We start from the raw sequence: 19,446 nt of genomic DNA on the forward strand, positions 1-19,446 counted from the left end.
TAGTCCATCGCCTACAAGTTTCATATCGTTGTTGTGCCAGGGTTGTGTTTCAAAGCATGCTTAAAAACGTGCTCTAGCATCCCCTCAAAAGCTAGAGATGAGATTTGGTTTGCAGACTTCTGCCTGGTGCTGCGAGAGCCGTGTCTGTGAGCTCATATTTGCTGCTTTGCAAACCCCGCTTCTGCGTCAAAGCTGTTTTCTTACCAAGGCCTGGCAGCAGCCAGCGTTGGGCTTGAAACAACTGTAGCTGTTTGCACATGCATGCCAAAAGATATTCAGCTTGCTGAAATGATCACTATGACTAAATAAATGCCTGCAAGTCGGGACTGGGGTAGTGGGAAAGTATCTGTTTCAACATTAGGCATCACTTCTGTAGAAAAGCATTTCCCATGTGTTATGTTTAAAGGGAAATTATATTGTACAGGGTTACACAGCATCTTACCAAAGCTTTCTGAGGCATTACTGCTTGTTATGCATTCACAGCAGAGGGAAGACAGGATTTAGATCAAGCAAGTGTATTTTCATCCTTCTAAATCAGTTTTTTATCGCAAGAGTGATAGAATCATAGAATCATAGAATCAACCAGGTTGGAAGAGACCTCCAAGATCATCCAGTCCAACCTAGCACCCAGCCCTATCCAATCAACCAGACCATGGCACTAAGTGCCTCAGCCAGGCTTTGCTTGAAGACCCCCAGGGACAGTGCCTCCACCACCTCCCTGGGCAGCCCATTCCAATGCCAATCACTCTCTCTGTGAAGAACTTCTTCCTAACATCCAGCCTAGACCTCCCCTGGCTCAACTTGAGACTGTGTCCCCTTATTCTATTGCTGGTTGCCTGGGAGAAGAGGCCACCCCCCACCTGGCTACAATGCCCCTTCAGGTAGTTGTAGACAGTAATAAGATCACCCCTGAGCCTCCTCTTCTCCAGGCTAAACAGGCCCAGCTCCCTCAACCTCTTCTCATGGGATTTGTGCTCCAGGCCCCTCACCAGCTTTGTTGCCCTTCTCTGGACATGTTCCAGCACCTCAACATCTTTCTTGAATTGAGGAGCCCAGAACTGGACACAGTACTCAAGGTGTGGCCTGACCAGTGCTGAGTACAGGGGCAGAATAACCTCCCTTGTCCTCCTGGCCACACTGTTCCTGATGCAGGCCAGGATGCCATTGGCTCTCTTGGCCACCTGGGCACACTGCTGGCTCATTTTCAGCTACTATCTATCAGTACCCCCAGGTCCCTTTCCTCCTGGCTGCTCTCAGCCACTCTGTCCCCAGCCTGTAGCGCTGCTTGGGGTTGTTGTGGCCAAAGTGCAGAACCCTGCACTTGGCCTTGTTTATGTAACTGGCTGCTAACTCAAGGCCTGTGTGGATGAAAATAACATTTTCAAACATTGAAGCCATGAGCTTTTCATTTTTGCTGCATAAAAAATAAATGGAAGTTCTGGAGAGAGGTTTCAGAGCTCTTCATTGCCAGTTAGTTAGTTCTCTTCTATGCTGGACTGGTTAATGAGATTACAGGGTAGGGAGGGGAATAATGCAGTGGCACAGGAGAGCATTTGCAGTTTTGGAGATGTCTGGGGATTGTGTTGTTTAGTAGTTTCTCTGTACAGCTTTCCCTCTTCAATCAGTGATGTATTGTCACAGGAGCCAAGTTAATGCTGCATAGCGACAGGCCAGTGCGTGTTCAAAACAACCATAGCCGAGTCCTTGCTTACTGCTTTGTCCTTTTGAGCTGCCCACAGCTGATCTGGGTGGTTGCTGGGACTGGGAGGCACTCTGAAAGGTGTGAAATCAGTGGAGGATTTGCTCCAAAGATGATTTACACCTGTGTTTCTGCAAAGAAGCAGAGGAGTGAGGGAACTTCCATGTGCCATTCTTACCACTTTATGAACCCCTTGATTCTAGGACGCTGCAAATAACAGTTGTGGAATGCACTGACGTTATCAGCTCTAATTCTCACTACTTCTTGTCTGTGACTTTTTCAGTCTTGCATAAAAAAAAATAGATCCTAAGCAATGATTTCCCATCACAGGCCGAGTTTGGTCTCCTGTGCAGTATTAAATGTCCTTCTCAATGCATGTTTTGTCAGCTAAACATCGCAGATATTTGTCACAAGTTTACAGCCCATATCCCTCTCTCGTACACTGACCACAGTCATTTGAATTGCATCCAACAGTCACGTCCCGGGGAGCCTGCTGTCCATGCCGACCGTGAGGCTCTCTTACCCTCTAGTGGAAGTGTTTGTCAGGCACCAGGATTCTGTGCAGCTCTTTCGCTCTGTCACAGATCAGACTTCCTCGGTGAACATCTTTTTTGACGTTTCTGTTGTGCTTAAAATCGTGGCATCTTCCTCTTCCTGTCTACTTGCCTTATTTTCTGTTCATTTTCAGGGTTATGCTGACCAAATTGGTGGTGTTTTGTGGGGGTGTTCTTAATCATATTGCATCCAGCTTTTGAGTTCAGTCTTCCGCTGGGGAAGACTGCATGTCAACTTTGTCTAGCCTAAGGCACTGCTTAAAACACCTTTGTGTGCTAGTTTGAGCCTAGCTGGGAGAGTTTGGTGAGAGGAATTAGATGATAGGCTGTGAGAAGGAAACAATGAGGATGACTACTGCACTCATAGGCTTGCTGAGATGTAGAAGAGCATGAACATAATAAAGATAAGGGAGTCGCTCGCTGGGTTCTGGCTCTGGCTGCAGGCACTTCTCTTCCTAACTTGCTAACTAATCCTTCTGCTTCCTAACCCCCCCTGGCCAACCCTCTGACTCACCTTAAGCATAAGGCAAAGTCTGGGGTAAGGTGGAGGGGTGGAAAGGAGGTGAAAGAGTGGTTGAGAGCCCTTCCTGGGGACTCAGGTTTCTGGGGGGGCTGTTGTGTTTCTGTATTACCTTTTACCTTGTCTATTTCTGTCTATAGCTGTATATATATTGTAAATACCTGCTTGTGTCTTGTGCTAAGCTGTATAAAGCTTCATTCATTCAATTTCCAGAGCCACTGAGGCTAGTCTGGGTGATTTCTGTAAAGTGGGGGGGGAGGCAGGGAACACCCAAACCATCACACTTTGTAGAAATCATATTTAGGTAAGTCATAGAATCATATAATAGAATCATAGAATCAGTCAGGGGTGGAAGGGACCACAAGGAGCATCTAGTTCCACCCCCCCTGCCATGGCCATGGACACCCTACCCTAGAGCAGGCTGCCCACAGCCTCATCCAGCCTGGCCTTAAACACCTCCAGGGATGGGGCCTCAACCACCTAAAAAAAAAATCAAAGACTTTTAAAGTTGCTCTTCATCTTAAACTCCTGCTAAATGTATTTTTTTTTTCTCCTAATTCTTCATTTCAAAAAAATCTCAGGGATTGATTTTCCACTCAGGGTTACCTGAAATTACTTGACTTGAATTTGCTTTTTTCTTTGCAGTTGCTGTAGATAAATCCTATTCTTCCTACCAAGATGCAAAAAAAAAAAAACCATCAGAGACTGAACTTTGGCTTTTCCCTCCTTCACCATTTAAATAATAATTTCAGCTGCAGGAAATGGAGCATAAACTAGATACAAAAATTCATTTATTTAACAACATTTCAGGAGGAGGGATGGGATTTCCATAGACAGGTTTCGCACGCTTCCTCTCTCAGTGGTAATAAAGCAACTGCCTTCCTCATGATGGTAATCATTTTCATTTCCATGAGCCTGAGGTACTAATGCTCTGAAGAGTTGTATGACTCTCTTTCATTTTTTTTGGGAAACCCAGCATGGTTTTGAATGTTCAAAGCAGCAGATAGGGTTGCAAAGACATTTTCCACCTACATTAGCATTGCTGATGAAATTTAGATGGCTCTCCTGCCAAAAATGGCTCAAAATACTCCTTGAATTTAATCCTTTTGGGTCAATGGTTTAGTTTCTGACTATGCAGGCAAACACATTCCATGATATTTTTCCAAAAATTAATGATATTTAGTCTGTAATTGCCTTTTTGTTCTTAATTTCCTTATTGGGTGACTTTCATAGGACTCATTAGTCGCTTTTAAAGATTTCCTTGTGGTTTGCAGCTAAAACAAGGTATGTAGGTTGTTGCTGTGCCAGCATTGTTCCTTTTTTCTTTTAGCTCTGTTGCCACCAATTTGCATAAGCAGATGAATTTTCCTTCAAAACTTTGTGGCAAAATCAGAGGTCAAAACAGGCAGAGGTTATGATGATGAGGGCTCCAGAGGATCTGCGTCCTGTTCTTCCAGGAAATCATAAGCAAGGATTATGTTGACAGGACCTGGAGAAAAGCAACCCCCAGGGAGACTGTGGTGGTTTAGGTGTTCCCTGCCCCCCCCCCCACTTTGGAAATCACCCAGACTAGACTCAGTGGCTCTGGAAATTGAATGAAGCTTATATTTACAGCTAGCACAATATGCAAGCAGATATTTACAGTATATACAGTTATAGAAAGAAATAGATAAGGGAAAAGGTAGTACAGAAACACAACAGCCCTCCCAGAAACCTGAGTCCCTAGGAGGGGCTCCCAACTGCCCCTTCATCTTCTTCCCCTCCTGCCCCCTCAACCTTACCCCAGTCCCAAGGAAGAATGGAGTTTTGGCCAGGGGGTTAGGAAGCAAAGTGGATTAATCAGAGAAACAGAGGGTGAGGTTAGAGAGAGAGATGCAGCTCGGAGCTCCCCAGCCGGAGTAGTTGTGCCTTATCTATGTTTTGATTCTTGTTATACATCTCAGCAAGGCTATGAGGGAAATCAACATCTCCATTGTTTCCCTTTCCCAGCCTGTAATCTAGTCCTTCTCACCAAAACATTCTAGCCTGCTTCAAACTAGCACGCAGACCTAATAGTGGCTGTCCAGTACCTGAAAGGGGCCTAGAAGAAGGATGGAGATGGACTGTTTACAAAGGCCAGTAGTGATAGGATGAGAGTCCATGATTTGAAATTAGACTAGATTTAGATTAGGTGTTAGGAACAAGCTCTTTACCATCAAAGTAATGGAACACTGGAACAGGTTGCCCAGGAAGGTAGTTGAGGCCCCATCTCTGGAGATATTCAAGATCAAACTGTACAAGATTCTGGGCAGCCTGATCTAGAGATGTCCCTCTTCAGTGCAAAGAAGTTGGACTACATGACCTTTGGAGGTCCCTTCCAACCCAGATCATTCTGTGATTCCATGAATTCCAGGGGGAATAGAGCAAAGCTGGAGGTGAGGAGCTTCAGACTGGACATGAAGAGGAAATTGTTGAGCATGAGAGTGGTGAGAGGCTGGAATGGGTTGCCCAGAGAGGTGGTTGAGGCCCCATCCCTGGAGGTGTTTAAGGCCAGGCTGGTTGAGGCTGTGGGCAGCCTGCTCTAGGGTAGAGTGTCCATGACCATGGCAGGGGGGTTGAAACTGTCTGCTCCTTGTGTTCCCTTCCAACCCTGACTGATTCTATGATTCTATGAATTTCCTGGCTGTACTTCAGATTCTGCTAAAGTTTTCATTAAAATGAAGCATTTCTTTAAGTATATTTTTAAGAAACATTTTGATTTTTTTTTGGCAGCTTTGCTAAACATTGCACTAGAGACTTCAATTTTAGCAAATCAAACACTACTCTGAGTATTTTAGATGGTGTTTATTGCTCTCCTGGCTTCCAGCTAATGAATCATAGAATCAAGTAGTTTGGAAAAGACCTCCAACATCGTCCAGGCCAACCTAGCACCCAGCCCTAAACAATCAACTAGACCATGGCACTAAGTGCCTCATCCAGGCTTTGCTTCAACACCTCCAGGGATGGGGACTTCACCACCTCCCTGGGCAGCCCATTCCAATGCCAATCACTCTCTCTGACAACAACTTCCTCCTAACATCCAGCCTAGACCTTCCCTGGCACAACTTCAGACTGTGTCCCCTTCTTCTGTTGCTGGTTGCATGGGAGAAGAGACCAACCCCACCTGGCTACAGCCTCCCTTCAGGTAGTTGTAGACAGCAATGAGGTCACCCCTGAGCCTCTTCTGCAGGCTGCACAACCCCTGCTCCCTCAGCCTAATGAGAGGAGTGAAAGAGAAAACCAAGAACTGTTACAGAATTGGCTTGGAAAATGCCATTTTGTGTGTTCTTCAACAGCAACATGAAATGATTTATTAGCATAAGGCTTCTTTTCTAGGCAGTGTCTGCAGCTTACAGTTAATTACAGGGAAGAATTTCCAAAATGAAGAGGTCTGAGAATTTTGCATGCCAAAAGTCTTGCAGGAAGATCAGGAACCTTTACCAGCCTTTGTAAACTGACCCAGAAAGAGAAACGAGACAAACAGGATCTGTAAACAACGATCATGTGCCCTTCACAGATACATTTTGGAAGGATAGTTGCCTAGGGAAACAGGAAATAGGGAATTATACAACAAACAGAAGGGGCTGCCAAACAAATTTGCTGACCTTTTTTTCGGGGAATTGTGATGAAAACTTCTGGAATCCTCAGTATCTTGCCATATTTCTGGAGCTGAAGATGGGGCAGAAGAATAGCTTGGTAATTGCACCACGACTGGTTAGAAACTTCTTGATATCTTTGTCCTAAAGGACTCAGTGCAAGGTTGTGAGCTACAGAATCTTGAGTTCACCTTGAGGCTTTTTTTGAGCTTTCCCAGCTTTTGCAGTTGATCTTTTTGGAATTGGTGCTTCCTTTTGCAGATGAGATCATGAAGTCACACTGGTTGTATCTAAAAAGATCTTCTATCTCTATCTTGAGACAGTTTAATCCTTGTTTCTGAGCTGTTAGTCTCCCAGATAGCTCTGCCTGGTCTTTTTGCTAGGAAACAGAAGCTCTAAGAGTGTTTTTTGTGCATTTCAAGAGTCACAAATAGGGAGGGAATAAGTGAATTTGCGTAAGGGCTTGTCCTTAGCAGGGAAGGAGTCAGCCTCTGAGTGATGTTTCTTCCCCTCCTCCTCATCCTGCTTTGGAGGGTGTGTACAAGAAGGAAATTGTTTACTTGGCAACTTCTGCACACCTCCTATTTTAGGATGTGCTATTGCAGCATTCAGTTGTGGTAAATAATGAGAGGTCATGAAAATATCAGCTTGGGGTAGAATCATAGAATCAACCAGGTTGGAAGAGCCCTCCAAGATCATCCAGTCCAACCTATCCCCCAGCCCTATCGAGTCAACCAGACCATGGCACTAAGTCCCTCGTCGAGTCTTTTCTTGAAGACCTCCAGGGATGTTGCCTTCACCACCTCCCTGGGAAGCCCATTCCGATGGGATCACTCATTCCCCAATTTTGGGTTTATATGAATGATGAGGAGGTGAAAGTTAACAAGAAGTTTAACCTCACTACCTGGTTTCCTCATTTCCTTAAGGTGTTCTTTACCTGATAAAACTCAAGAGTTGTGTGAACTCTCATGTTCGTAACATGAGTATTAGAAGGTCTGCTGCATTTCAGGAGGATGGAGATGTTTGTCTGAGGAAACTAAGGAGTGAGGTTAAACTTGAGGTGCTCTTCATCCCATAAAACTCAAGAGTTGGTTATGTGAACTCACTTGTTTGTAACATGGGTATTAGGTCTGCTGAATTTCGGGAGAAGGGAGATGTTTGTCTGAGGAAATGAAGTAGTGAGGTTAAACTTGAGGTGCTCTTCATCCCATAAAACTCAAGAGTTGGTTATGTGAATTCTCATGTTTGTAACATGGGTATTAGGTCTGCTGAATTTCAGGAGGATGGAGATGTTTGTCTGAGGAAATGAAGTAGTGAGGTTAAACTTAAGGTGCTCTTCATCCCACAAAACTCAAGAGTTGGTTATGTGAACTCACTTGTTTGTAACATGGGTATTAGGTCTGCTGAATTTCAGGAGGATGGAGATGCTTGTCTGAGGAAACTAAGTAGTGAGGTTAAACTTAAGGTGCTCTTCATCCCATAAAACTCAAGAGTTGGTTATGTGAACTCACTTGTTTGTAACATGGGTATTAGGTCTGCTGAATTTCAGGAGGATGGAGATGTTTGTCTGAGGAAATGAAGTAGTGAGGTTAAACTTAAGGTGCTCTTCATCCCATAAAACTCAAGAGTTGGTTATGTGAATTCTCATGTTTGTAACATGGGTATTAGAAGATCTGCTGAATTTCAGAGGAGGGAGATGTTTGTTTGATGCTTAAATTCCTTCCTTCCTCTGTTGTTTTCAGTGTGTAACTTTTTCTTTTCTGTCAGTTCCAATGACAGGTTTCACTCAAAGGGCTACCATTGATCCAGAACTGAATGAAATCCATGTCTTGTCAGGACTCAGTAAAGACAAGGAGAAGCGGGAAGAGAATGTCAGGAATTCCTTCTGGATTTATGACATTGTGAGGAACAGCTGGTAAGTAGTGAAAGGGTTGCTCTTTCTAACATACTGACTTGCTATAGAAGGCAGTCCTGCACTGTCCAATCTCCCAGGTGACTGCAGCCTCCTACAACCATGGAATGGCAGTGCTTAAGACAACTGAGTTCCCTTGAGTCACCTTTTAATCACAGTATCACAGTATCATCAGGGTTGGAAGAGACCTCACAGATCATCAAGTCCAACCCTTTACCACAGAGCTCAAGGCCAGACCATGGCACCAAGTGCCACGTCCAATCCTGCCTTGAACAGCCCCAGGGACGGTGACTCCACCACCTCCCCGGGCAGCCCATTCCAGTGCCCAATGACTCTCTCAGTGAAGAACTTTCTCTTCACCTCCAGCCTAAATCTCCCCTGGCACAGCCTGAGGCTGTGTCCTCTTGTTCTGGTGCTGGCCACCTGAGAGAAGAGAGCAACCTCCTCCTGGCCACAACCACCCCTCAGGTAGTTGTAGACAGCAATAAGGTCACCCCTGAGCCTCCTCTTCTCCAGGCTAACCAATCCCAGCTCCCTCAGCCTCTCCTCGTAGGGCTGTGCTCAAGGCCTCTCCCCAGCCTCGTCGCCCTTCTCTGGACACGCTCAAGCATCTCAATGTCCCTCCTAAACTGGGGGGCCCAGAACTGAACACAATCTTTAGAGACACTGTGGCAATAAACTATGTGAGGGAGAGCAATCATGTGAACTCCTTTACTGGGAGTTACAAGGGAGGTTATTCTTCCCCTGTACTCAGCACTGGTCAGGCCACACCTTGAGTGCTGTGTCCAGTTCTGGGCCCCTCAATTCAAGAAAGATGTTGAGGTACTGGAACATGTCCAGAGAAGGGCAACGAAGCTGGTGAGGGGCCTGGAACACAAATCCTATGAGGAGAGGTTGAGGGAACTGGGCCTGTTTAGCCTGGAGAAGAGGAGGCTCAGGGGTGATCTTATTACTGTCTACAACTACCTGAAGGGACATTGTAGCCAGGTGGGGGTTGGCCTCTTCTCCCAGGTAACCAGCAATAGAACAAGGGGACACAGTCTCAAGTTGTGCCAGGGTAGGTATAGGCTGGATGTTAGGAAGAAGTTTTTCACAGAGAGAGTGATTGGCATTGGAATGGGCTGCCCAGGGAGGTGGTGGAGGCACCGTCCCTGGGGGTCTTCAAGAAAAGACTGGATGAGGCACTCAGTGACATGGTCTAGTTGACTGGCTAGGGCTGGGTGATAGGTTGGACTGGATGATCTTGGAGGTCTCTTCCAACCTGGTTGATTCTATGATTCTATGATTCTACTGGAGGCAGATGGAGAGGATGAGGGGAAGTAAACTATTCAAAAAAGTTTTTCCTGTAGGAAGTGTTCAAGGTCAAGATTCATCATCAGTGCAGCAAATACAGTCAGATATAAGTTAATAGCAGCATACAGGGTATTGGTTATTAGGAACTAAGGAAACTGGGCTGCTGTACATACAGTGACAGGGAAGTCTTTGTACTAGATCTACCAGTTCTTTCCAGGCTGCATGAGGTAGTTCAGCTACCTGCTGGATCCAGTATTCTGAGGACATTATCTCCTCATCTCTTTCCTGCACTATTATTTGGTAACTGCTTGCCACTGTCACTTTCCAGAGCTGGTAGCACTTCTGTTTTCAAGGTCTCTTCTCATCTGAGTCCAATTGCTTTGAAAGGTGTGAGTGTTGGTTTTCAGAAGTGGATTTTCAGCTGCAGTCTGCTTGGAAACCAGTGATTGATGTGAACTTTGCTATCCTCTGTGGCTCTCCTGTGTCCAAGGTGGTCTAGAGGATAGGTCTTGTGAAGCGCAACTAAGGGAACTGGAGTTGTTTAACCTGGAGTAAAGGAGGTTGAGGGGAGATATTCTCATGCTCTATAACTACCTGAAAGAGATTATAGCAAGGTGGGGGTGGGTCTCTTCTCCCACGTAGCATGTGACAGGAGAAAAGGGAAAAAAAAACCCAAGTTGCACCAGGGGAGGTTTAGGTTGGACACTAGGAAAAAAAGTCTTCCCCAAAAAGGTCATCAGATCCCTGAACAGGCTGCTCAGGGCAACAGTGGAATCTCCAACCCTGGAGGTACTTGAAAGTTGTGTAGATGTGGAGCTTAAGGACGTGGTTTAGTGGTGACCTGGCATAGCAGTTTAATAGCTGGGCTTTTGGTGATCTTAGAGGTCTTTCCCAAACAAAACAGACTTGAAATGGAATATATTTATGCTGACAATTGTGCTAGCAGATCATGCAACATCGAAAGACATCTGCAGAGCTCATGACAGAAGTCTTCTAGAAGTTTTTTCCTGGTTGACTTTGGATTGAGGGCTTTGTCAGCCAAGGTGACCTTCTCTGATCGTTGGATGGGTTTTGTTGTAGAGATAAGAATGGGAGTGGGATAGTAGAGGACTATTTGTAGAGAAGTAAGAAAATCTGAGATGCAATCTGTCAAGCGTTTCAGATTGGCATAGAATCAACCAGGTTGGAAGAGACCTCCAACATCATCCAGTCCAACCTAGCACCCAGCCCTAAACAGTCAACTAGACCATGGCACTAAGTGCCTCAGCCAGGCTATGCTTCAACACCTCCAGGAACGGTGACTCCACCACCTCCCTGGGCAGCCCATTCCAATGCCAATCACTCTCTCTGACAACAACTTCCTCCTAACATCCAGCCTAGACCTCCCCTGCCACAACTTGAGACTGTGTCACCTTGTTCTTCTGTTGCTCGTTGCTTGGGAGAAGAGACCAATCCCTGGCTACAACCTCCCTTCATTTGTACATTGCCTTCTAGTAACTTTTTCTCCTTTCCATATGTACCACTAGTGGTTATTTACTGCTTTGTATTTCAGGTCTTGTGTCTACAAGAATGACCAAGCAGCAAAAGAGAATCCAGGTAAAAGTCTTCAAGAAGAGGAACCCTGCCCAAGGTTTGCTCATCAGCTGGTGTACGACGAGCTGCACAAGGTATGAGAGTCCAGAGACACATCTGTAGCTGTGTTGCAATTAAGGCATTGCTGCTGCTATTGCTGCTGCTTCAGAGATGGTGCAATGAACATAGCTTTATTTTAGTGTAACTTTAATTTAACTTGTTGACCCCTTCTGAAATTAATTGCTAGGCTACTTTTTACATTGGTGTGAAGCAAATGTGATAGCTCCTAGGACAAATCAAAACATAGGCAGTGATGTTCTGGTTTAATCCTAGCCAGAAACGTAAGCACCACGTGGCTGCTTACTTGCTTCTTGCTGCTCCCAGTGGGATGGGGAAGAATTGGACAAAAAAGTTAGATTTTTGGGCTGAAATGAGAAATGTTTCATTAACTAAAGGGAAATAATAATTAATAAGATATAATAGTAATGAAAAGAGTAACAGAGAGCAATAAAACCCAAGATAAGACAAGTGATGCACAATGCAGTTGCTCACCACATGCTGACTGATGCCTCAGTAACAATCTGCCTCTCCTCATCAACTCTTCCTGTTTATACCCTGAGCATGATGTCCTATGGCATGGAATATCCCTTTGGCTAGTTTGGATCAGCTGCCCTGCCCATGCTCTCTCCCAGCTTCTCGTGCACCTGCTCTCTGGCAGAACATAGGAAACTGAGAAATCTTGAACTAGGATAAGCGGCTACTTAGCAACAACTAAAACATCAAGTGTGTTATCAGCATTGTTCTCACACAACAGCACTGAACCAACTACTGGCAAGGGAATTAACTCCATCTTAGCTGAAAGGAGGAGAAATTGGATATACTAAACCTCCATGAAGTTGTCAAGTGGCTCGCTCCTAGCTAACACTTGAATCTTCGCTCGTTATCCTCAGGGACTTAATTGCACAACCTGTTAGTGACTAAGTGGTCACAGATAGTTACCCACATTTCCAGGAGAAAATTAACTACTCACTGTTCATCTCTTCCACAGCTGCTTTGCATGTCATTCTTTAGCTCTGTTTGACTTTAATGGACATGCTCATGCATAAATAGACTTTATATTTCTATAGTGTACATGGCTGCTCAGTAAGCTTAGGGCTTTGTGCACATTACCCAATAAAGCACAAACCCATGGATTAGATTGCCATAGCTTCATTAACCTGTGAATTTAAATCACTGTGACACACTTGCTTAACCTTTCATGGATATTTTGCAATTAAAATAAACTTCTCTTTTTAACCTGAAACAGTCTGAACTCAAAAAGACAAATATACTTCATTCATACCACTCCATGCACTCCCAGGTCCCCTTAAACAAAACCAAAGGGGTAAGAGTCAATTCAGTTCTCCAGAATGGGTTATGCTTGTGACCCAAACTGGAATACCATGAAATGTTAATCAAATTTGGGAAACCCAACCAGGCTAGAATTAGAAGATAAAGAGATTTTAGGGAGAAATAACTGCAACTCCTATATAAAGATATTTGACTGCTGACAGCCTCTAAATACTGCTCTGCCTTTACTGGCTTACTTCTAAACATAAGGTGCCATGAGATTGAGAGTAGTATTTTATAAGTTACTCTGAAGGTTGCCAGATGATGGCAGTTGCCCAGCTTTATCTGAAGCTTTATTTGATGTCCTTGTTTTGAAGAGTCTTATTTTTAGAAACCTCTGTTCAAATGACCTTTCTAAACTACTCTGATATAAATAAGAAGATCCTTCATCAGTGGGATGTGGAATATATTGTTTTGAGTGATTATTTTTAAAGCTGTGGAGAAGGGCAGCCTGTTGGACTTCTTGAACCTCTGTATTTGAAGACCCTCTGTGGCATGTTTAATATCAACAGTTCAGAGTCTGAAATATCAAACCATAGTAGCAAAGAAATAAACAGTCCCTTTTAAAACTCCTCAATTTCTTAGTCAGCAACCTGGTCTAGGGGAAGGTGTGCCTGTGCTTGGCAGGGGGTTGGAACTGGATGATCTTTAAGGTCCTTTCCAACCCAAATCATTCTAAGATTCTGTGATAAGGTGGTGTTTACTTCCTCTGTTCTTCTTGGCTTCTTCTGAATATTTATTACACTCTTTATTCAGCTGCTTCCTTCCTTTGTGCCCAGGTAGTGTATTGAATGTCCTACAGCTGGGTTGCTCTGCTTAGGTGAGACAAACTTGCCCTTCTAGACGTTGTGGCAACATTATTCCCCAAGTCAAATTAACTTGGTAGTTTAAGGGACGTGTGGGGACAGAGGTTTGTTTGACATTTCCCAAGACTATGCTGGACTGGTTTTTTGTTACTTTATTTTGAGGATCTCCTCAATTCAAGAGAGATATTGAGGTACTGAAATGTGTCCAGAGAAGGTTGATGAAGCTGGTGAGGGGCTTGGAGCACAGCCCTGTGAGGAGAGGCTGAGGGAGCTGGGGGTGTGCAGCCTGGAGAAGAGGAGGCTCAGGGCACATCTCATTGCTGTCTAGAACCACCTGAAGGAAGGTTGTAGCTAGGTAGGAGTTAGTCTCTTCTGCCAGACAACCAGCAACAGAAGAAGGGGATACAGTCTGAAGTTGTGCTGGGGGAGATCTAGGCTGGATGTTAGGAGGAAGTTGTTGCCAGAGTGATTGGCATTGGAATGGGCTGCCCAGGGAGGTGGTGGAGTCACCGTTCCTGGAGGTGTTGAAGGAAAGCCTGGCTGAGGCACTTAGTGCCATGGTCTGGTTGACTGGACAGGGCTGGGTGCTACATTGGACTGGATGATCTTGGAGGTCTCTTCCAACCTGGTTGATTATGATTCTATGATATTTAGGACTTCCCTTGTCTTTGTGGATGATGATGGTCTTTGCTAGACTCAAGGATAAGGCTGCTTGTCTGAACTTCAGTGCTTCAGTAGTGCAGCTTCACCAACAGTGCTCTGACTAGAATTGGAGTATTAGTCTATAAACTGCCTATTTTCTGAGCCTTCCTAATAAGCCCAAATGTTTGCTCTTGAAAGAAAACGTGTGATTGCTGGAGTCAGCTCACAATTACATGAGTGTAATTTCTTCATCCTCTAATTAGAGAAAGGCTGAATACAGGTTCCTTAATTTAGCCTCTCTCATGACAATGAGAGTTTGGAGTCATTGAGGACAAGAGGAGAGAAGAGGCTGACAATCCATCACTTTGAGTGTTGTTTTGTATTTTGAACAAGACAAAAAGAGTTTACTCAGATCCTTCTTTTCTGCTCCTATCTTATGTACTTAAGGAGTTACGCTCGTAAAGAGATTTCCTGGTTTGTGGATGCTTGGTTTATAAATATCTTGGGAATCTGCTAAAGGGAGGTTCTAACAGTGCATCTTTTTTTGATTATCTCAGAATGTAAGCAGTCTAGGGGAACGTTCTTAATCTCCTAGGGGACAAAGTAAGGGTAATAATAAGATTGAGCAGCTCATCTATATAAGGCAGAGTTCTCTCCCTCCGGAATAAACCTCTCCAAAGATGCTGACATTGTAAATACTCTAATGGGTGTATGCAAACAGTCAACTTCTTCATCTGCCTCTCATTTTTTTTTAGGTTCATTACTTATTTGGAGGGAATCCTGGGAAGTCCTGCTCTCCAAAGATGAGATTAGATGATTTCTGGTCTCTGAAACTCTGTCGACCTTCAAAGGAATACCTGCTAAGGCACTGCAAATACCTCATAAGGAAGCACAGGTATAGAAACCAAAGTCATTTAGAATCTTTCTTTTCCAAAGTGTCTTTTCTTCAAGCTGCTTAAAACCTGAATGTCTTGTAAACTACTTTGGGAGATGCAGATTTGCTTGTTGTCTGATAGTCTTTGCATTTCTTGAGTCAATGGTTTTAAAATTAATAACCAAAAGCAGTGGGGCAGGACTAAAGTACAAAATTAACTTCACTCTGGTTTTGTGGTGGTATTCTAAAATGAGAAAAATCTGATGTTGTGGGGGGTGTTGTGGGGAATTTTTAGATTCCCTCTTCCCTCTGCTGCTCATCAACATGTGTTTTGGTACTGTCACCTCCCAAGGAAATGGAGTATGTTTCTGAAACACTGCTAAGAGATAGTAACAGCTCACAAGGATGCTAATGAAGTCTGGGGGCTGGATGCCTTTGCACATCCAAGACTTACTTGTGGTGAGGGCATCAGTTTCTCATTCAGAATCTCTTGAGAGATCTCAGTTATGCAGAATTGAGCTATACAGTGATGGTTCTTGCACTCTGAATGTTTCAGACCTGCCTTATATTTGCTATCTAGGGCAACAGCTTTTCAAAATCAAGCTTATGGTATTGTCCTAGGCAAGAAATTGCAGCAGTAATACAACCTTTTGGGGCCCAGTAAATTGTTATTTGCAAATGATTATGTATGAGGAACAGTGTGGCCAGTAGGACGAGGGAGGTTATTCTTCCCTTGTACTCAACACTGGTCAGGCCACACCTTGAGTGCTATGTCCAGTTCTGGGCTCCTCGATTCAAGAGAGATGTTGAGGTGCTGGAATGTGTTCAGAGAAGGGCAATGAAGGTGGTGAGGGGCCTGGAGCACAGCCCTGTGAGGAGAGGCTGAGGGAGCTGGGGGTGTGCAGCCTGGAGAGGCTGTAGCCAGATGGAGCTGGTCTCTTTAGCCAGGTGGGGTTGGTCTCTTCTGCCAGGCAACCAGCAACAGAAGAAGGGGACACAGTCTCAAGTTGTGCCGGGGGAGGTCTAGGCTGGATGTGAGAAGGAAGTTGTTGTCAGAGAGAGTGATTGGCATTGGAATGGGCTGCCCAGGGAGGTGGTGGAGTCACTGTCCTTGGAGGTGTTGAAGCAAAGCCTGGCTGAGGCACTTAGTGCCATGGTCTGGTTGATTGTCTAGGGTTGGATGCTAGGTTGGACTGGATGAACTTGGAGATCACAGTATCTCAGTCTCACAGTATCACCAAGGTTGGAAGAGACCTCACAGACCATCAAGTCCAACCCTTTACCACAGAGCTCAAGGCCAGACCATGGCACCAAGAGCCACGTCCAGTCCTGCCTTGAACAGCTCCAGGGACGGCGACTCCACCACCTCCCCAGGCAGCCCATTCCAGTGCCCAATGACTCTCTCAGGGAAGAACTTTCTCTTCACCTCCAGCCTAAATCTCCCCTGGCGCAGCCTGAGGCTGTGTCCTCTTGTTCTGGTGCTGGCCACCTGAGAGAAGAGAGCAACCTCCTCCTGGCCACAACCACCCCTCAGGTAGTTGTAGACAGCAATAAGATCTCCCCTGAGCCTCCTCTTCTCCAGGCTAACCAATCCCAGCTCCCTCAGCCTCTCCTCGTAGGGCTGTGCTCAAGGCCTCTCCCCAGCCTCGTCGCCCTTCTCTGGTCACTTCCAACCTGGTTGGTTCTATTAAGCCAATATATAGCACTTGAAGCCAATATATAGCACTTCCTGCATTCTTGGTTAGAATACATTGTTATTAGGTTCTGCCAAGAGCTGAAGGTCAGTTTTTACCAATGGCTTTAATTCTGAGGCAGCAAGGAAATTTCTGCACTCAGTTGCTGTGGCTGGATGAGGCCTTTTGCAGATTAACCCTGAAAGAGATGTCAAACCTGCAAGAAGGATTACAGATCTTGCCCAGTAATGTGGGAGCTTATTGAATCCTCCTGGGGTTGTATGCAAATGCAGCTGTACAGCCTCCAGAGACAGCTCTGAATTACTTGTTTTTAGTTGCTTAAATTGCACTCAAGGGAAATGTGGCTGTGTGATTCCATTCCACCTGCAGTACTTTGTTCAGCTCTGGGGCCCTCCCATAAGGCAGATGTGGATCTGCTCAAGCAGGTCCAGAGAAGAGGCATGAAGATTATCAGAGGAACACCTTTCCTATGAGAACAGCCAGAGTGTTAAGACTGCCTGGAGAACTCTCCAGAGAGACCTTTTAGCAGCCTTCCAGTACTTAAAGGGGGCATATAGAGAAGATGGGAAGGGAGTTTCTACAAGGGCATATAGTGGTTGAACACTGGGAAATGGCTTCAAACTGAAAGAGAGTAGATACAGAATAGATTTAAGGCATAAGTTATTTGCTGTTAGGGTGTTGAGACACTGAAACAGGTCACACAGAGAAATTGTGGATTCCTCCTCTCTGGAAGTGTTCAAGGCCAAGTTGGATGGAGCTCTGATCAGCCTGGTCTAGTGGAAGGTGTCCCTGCCTATGGCAGGAGGGTTGAAACTAGATGATCTTTAATGTTCTTTCCAACTTAGACTGTTCTATGATTCTGTGATAACTGTCACAGAATGGTTTAGATTGGAAGGGACCTCAAAGCTCATCCAGTTCCAACCCCCTGCCATAGACAGGGACACCTCCCACTAGAACAGGTTGCTCAAGGCCTGTCTGGCAGAAACTTGGGGGTTGTGCACCATGCTTTCATTTCTTGAGGTCCCCTATGAGGGAGTCAAAAATGACCAGCCAGGCACTGGTGTAGTGGGTGCTTTTCTGGTGTTCATGCCACTCTGAATTGTTGGAGAGGGTCCAGAGGAGGGACTGGAGCACCTCCTCTGTGGGGACAGACTGTGAGAGTTGGGGCTGTTCAGCCTGGAGAAGAGAAAGCTGTGGGGAGACCTTATAGCAGCCTTCCAGTAGCTGAAAGAGGCCTACAAGAAAGCTGGAGAGAGACTTTTTACAAGGCCTTGTAGTGATAGTTTGAAGAGGAATGGTTTGAAGCTGGAAGAGGGGAGACGTAGACTGGAGATTAGGAAGAAATTCTTTGCAGTGAGGGTGTTGAGGCACTGGAACAGGTCATCCAGGGACATTGTAAGTGCCTCTTCCTTGGAAGTGTACAAGTACATGTTGGATGGGGCTTTGAGCAGCCTGACCAACTGGGAGGTGTCCCTGCCCATTGCATGGGCCAGCACATGGCCAGGGCATGAGATCTTTAAGATCTCTTCCCATCCAAACCACTTCATAATTCTCTACTAGCTGGAGCTGAACTGCTGCAGAGTAACTTGGCTCCTATTCTGTGTGCTCTCAGCTTCTAGCTACCAGTACAGTTATGTGACTTGCATGCACAGCAAATCCACTGCAGCAGCTGGAGTCCTATTTGGCCTATGGACCTGTTTGGTACCAGTCAGCCGTGGCAGAGCCAAGCTGGCCAGGCACAGAAGAGCAAAGTGTCAGTGGTTCTGCTTATTTAAAGTGCTTCCACTCTCTGGACCCTGGTGATGCTGTCTTAAGAAAATACCTGGGTGTTTGGAGGAAATCATGCTTAATTACCAGGATGGTATATACATCAAGCACAGAGACAGTCCTTGTGCTGCATGCACTGGCTGAACACTTGCATCCTTAGACAATTAATTCAGACAAAATTTGGGATACAGGTGTCCACTGCAGTACAAATAGCCAGGAAGATGCCCCAAAATAAACCCCAACAGTATGATAATATCTGTCTAGTAGGACCTCTTACAGTTTGACAAACTATACCCTCCTAAAGATAACTGAAATAAACATGTTATGAATTAAATACCTTGTATTCCTCTGAGGCAGTTGATACAAGGCAATTAACTACCTGACAGCATAGTTTATAGAGTTCTCATCTCTGGAATCCAGAATTGTCTGAGATGTTTTCCTGGAAAGGCTTAATACTGTGTGTTGGTGATTCAGAAGAGAGCAAACAGAGTGTGATACTGCACTTAGCTGATAGGAGGGAAAAACAGATAATGTCTTCACTGAAAAGACCACAAGGCCCTGGAATGTGCTGCTCAGGGAAGTGGTAGTCACCATCCCTGGAGGTGGTTCAAAACCATGAAGACATGACACTGAGGGACATGAGTTAGGGGTGACCTGGCTGTGCTGGGTTTATGGTTGGACTTCATAATCTTAAAGATCTTTTCCAACCAAACCTGTTTGATGGTTCTATGATTATTTTAAACCTCAGGCTTTCAAGGCTTACCCACCCAGCTCTGTGCTGCAGGAAGTAGCTCTGCTCACTGAGGATGCTGAGCCCTGAATCATTTTGAGGGTCATATGCATTTTTTCAGGGCGACAAAGCTGGGGAGAGGCCTGGAGCACAGCCCTATGAGGAGAGGCTGAGGGAGCTGGGGGTGTGCAGCCTGCAGAAGAGGATGCTCAGAGCAGACCTCATTGCTGTGTACAACTACCTGAAGGGAGACTGTAGCCAGGTGGGGTTGGTCTTTTCTCTCGGGCAACCAGCAACAGAACAAGGGGACACAATCTCAAGTTGTGGCAGGGGAGGTCTAGGCTGGATGTTAGGAGGAAGTTGTTGCAGAGAGAGTGATT

At 45.3% G+C, this 19,446-nt stretch overlaps 1 protein-coding gene across 1 annotated transcript in view; it reads left to right on the plus strand.

Moving 5' to 3' along the window:
• MKLN1 (muskelin 1) overlaps nt 1-19,446 on the plus strand; it is a 144,620-nt gene that overhangs the window by 109,105 nt on the left and 16,069 nt on the right. The window contains exons 13-15 of the mRNA XM_064142724.1: nt 8,155-8,302; nt 11,145-11,259; nt 14,757-14,896. Of these exons, the coding sequence (XP_063998794.1) occupies nt 8,155-8,302; nt 11,145-11,259; nt 14,757-14,896 (403 nt within the window). The remainder of the gene's footprint in view (nt 1-8,154; nt 8,303-11,144; nt 11,260-14,756; nt 14,897-19,446) is intronic.

Source organism: Pogoniulus pusillus, chromosome 4 (assembly GCF_015220805.1).
Source record: "Pogoniulus pusillus isolate bPogPus1 chromosome 4, bPogPus1.pri, whole genome shotgun sequence".
NCBI lineage: Eukaryota > Metazoa > Chordata > Aves > Piciformes > Lybiidae > Pogoniulus > Pogoniulus pusillus.